This window comes from Lolium rigidum, chromosome 6 (genome assembly GCF_022539505.1).
Source record: "Lolium rigidum isolate FL_2022 chromosome 6, APGP_CSIRO_Lrig_0.1, whole genome shotgun sequence".
NCBI lineage: Eukaryota > Viridiplantae > Streptophyta > Magnoliopsida > Poales > Poaceae > Lolium > Lolium rigidum.
The window spans coordinates 6,267,654-6,269,607 of NC_061513.1; the positions used below are offsets into that span (position 1 = coordinate 6,267,654).

Sequence of the window (1,954 nt, forward strand, 5' to 3'; positions counted from 1 at the left end):
GAGCGGAAAGAAGAATAACTTTACTGAGTGCTGGAAAAGAGAAATGCTTCTTGTTGTCGAATTATCGCATACTCTTTCCGCAAAGAGTGAAAACAACGCGCGGGGGCACAAGAATCTTGACACTTTTGCATAGCAGGCTATGTGTAACACCTGTCGGAAGTAACAAATTACAAAGAGATGCTGCTGAAAATCTTTGGTGTGAAACTATGAAATCCCGACAGAGCAAGCAGGATACTTTAACCTATAAGTTTTCTCCGGATTCTCACAAAGATAGCCACAAGTTAATAGTGCTCCAATAATGGAGACGGTCACCGTAGAATCTTCACTGTACAGCAATCCCTGCCGTTCATTGTCTCCTGTCACTGCCACTCACCACGCTATAAATACCACCTCTTCCTCAGCACATTTCCAGCAAGCAAACATCGAGGCATCCCTGCATCGACCACACTATCTAGCAAGCATCACCATCTGCTAGGTCCTAGAATGGCGGCCTACTACAACGGCGGCAGGACCATGTCCTACTCCAACAACGACGGGTGCTACGAGGGCGGCCGGACCATGTACTCCAACACCAACGAGGAGTGCTACGAAGCCCCCAAGCACGGCCACGGCCACGACCACGGTCATGGTCACGGCCACGGCCACGGCATGACCAACATGTACTCCAACACCACCACCGACGAGTGCTACGACGCCGGCAGGAACGGCCGTGGCGGGATGAACATGTACACCAACACCACCGACGTCGAGTGCTTCGAAGGAGGCAGGCACGGCCACGGCCATGGCCACGGTGGCGGTCAGACCATGTACTCCAACACCACCGAGGAGCAGTGCTACGGCGAGCAGGGGCAGCAGGGGTACTACAAGAAGGAGGAAAAGACGCACAAGAACCGGGAGCGCATGGGCGAGGTCGGCGCCCTGGCCACCGGCGCCTTCGCGCTGGTAAGATATTAAGCTCGCAGCAGCACGATCAATATCCCCTATCCATTATCCGTCGATGTTATTACATGATCTGATTCTGATACATATATGTTGGATGATTCATTTGCAGTACGAGGGTTACGAGGTGAAGAAGGACCCCGCGCACGCGCAGAAGCACAAGATCGAGGCCGGTCTGGCTGGGGCGGCGGCGCTGGGCGCCGGCGGCTACGCGTTCCACGAGCACCGCGAGCAGAAGCAGGCCAGCTACGGCGGCGGGGCGCACCGCCAGGAGTACAGGATGCCCGTTCAGAACCACTACTGCAACTAAGCAATCATGCAACCAACGTCGTCGATCGATCGTATCGGCCGGCGAAGAGCATGGAGGCATGAGCAGCTACTACGTAGTACGTATAGACTCCAATAAGATAGAGCGTCATGCCGGCATGTATTTCCTAATTTCGGCTTACTTGCAATAAGCTAGCTGCATGCGTGCGTGCCACTGATCACGTGCGTACTGTTGTGTACTCTGTACATGTGCGTCTGGGATAGTACGGTCGCGTATATCTCTACTACTATAATACACGAGTTTTGAATTTGGATTGGCCACCTACAACAATGCAGACCAAATATTAGCCGTTGATTTGTTCCACTAGGTGGATATCTGCCATCCATCGGTACACAATCAAAGTGATCCAACGGCTGAAATTTCATGGATTCGCTCTGTACGGACTGGCGCCAAAGCAAAAGCTGCCTGCTCGCGGCGCTCCTAGGACTTTCTAGACTTCTCGCGGCGCTGCCTGCTCCCTCCGCCACTGCACGCGCATGCGCAGGAGCACTGCAGCAGGTTGAGTGGACGGGCAGCTCGCTGAGTCGAAGTGCGGCCGGAGAATCGCATGAGAGCTGAGCACGAGTTCGGTGCCGCCCGTCAGAGCAACGCAGCATCCGCCGGCCAACCGGTCGTCCGGCCCAAGCTCGAGGCCATTGGAGCAAGACGCTGCATCCGTCGGTCGTCCGGGTGCTCCGGCCCGAGATG

At 55.1% G+C, this 1,954-nt stretch overlaps 1 protein-coding gene across 1 annotated transcript; it reads left to right on the forward strand.

The window, feature by feature from the left end:
- Positions 1 to 418: 418 nt before the first annotated feature.
- On the forward strand, positions 419 to 1,485 carry LOC124666114 (probable zinc transporter protein DDB_G0282067). The gene is made up of 2 exons (XM_047203466.1): positions 419 to 942; positions 1,052 to 1,485. Exons 1-2 carry the CDS (start codon positions 484 to 486, stop codon positions 1,247 to 1,249), a joined length of 657 nt encoding a protein of 218 aa, XP_047059422.1. The 5' UTR covers positions 419 to 483; the 3' UTR covers positions 1,250 to 1,485.
- The last annotated feature ends 469 nt before the right edge of the window (positions 1,486 to 1,954 follow it).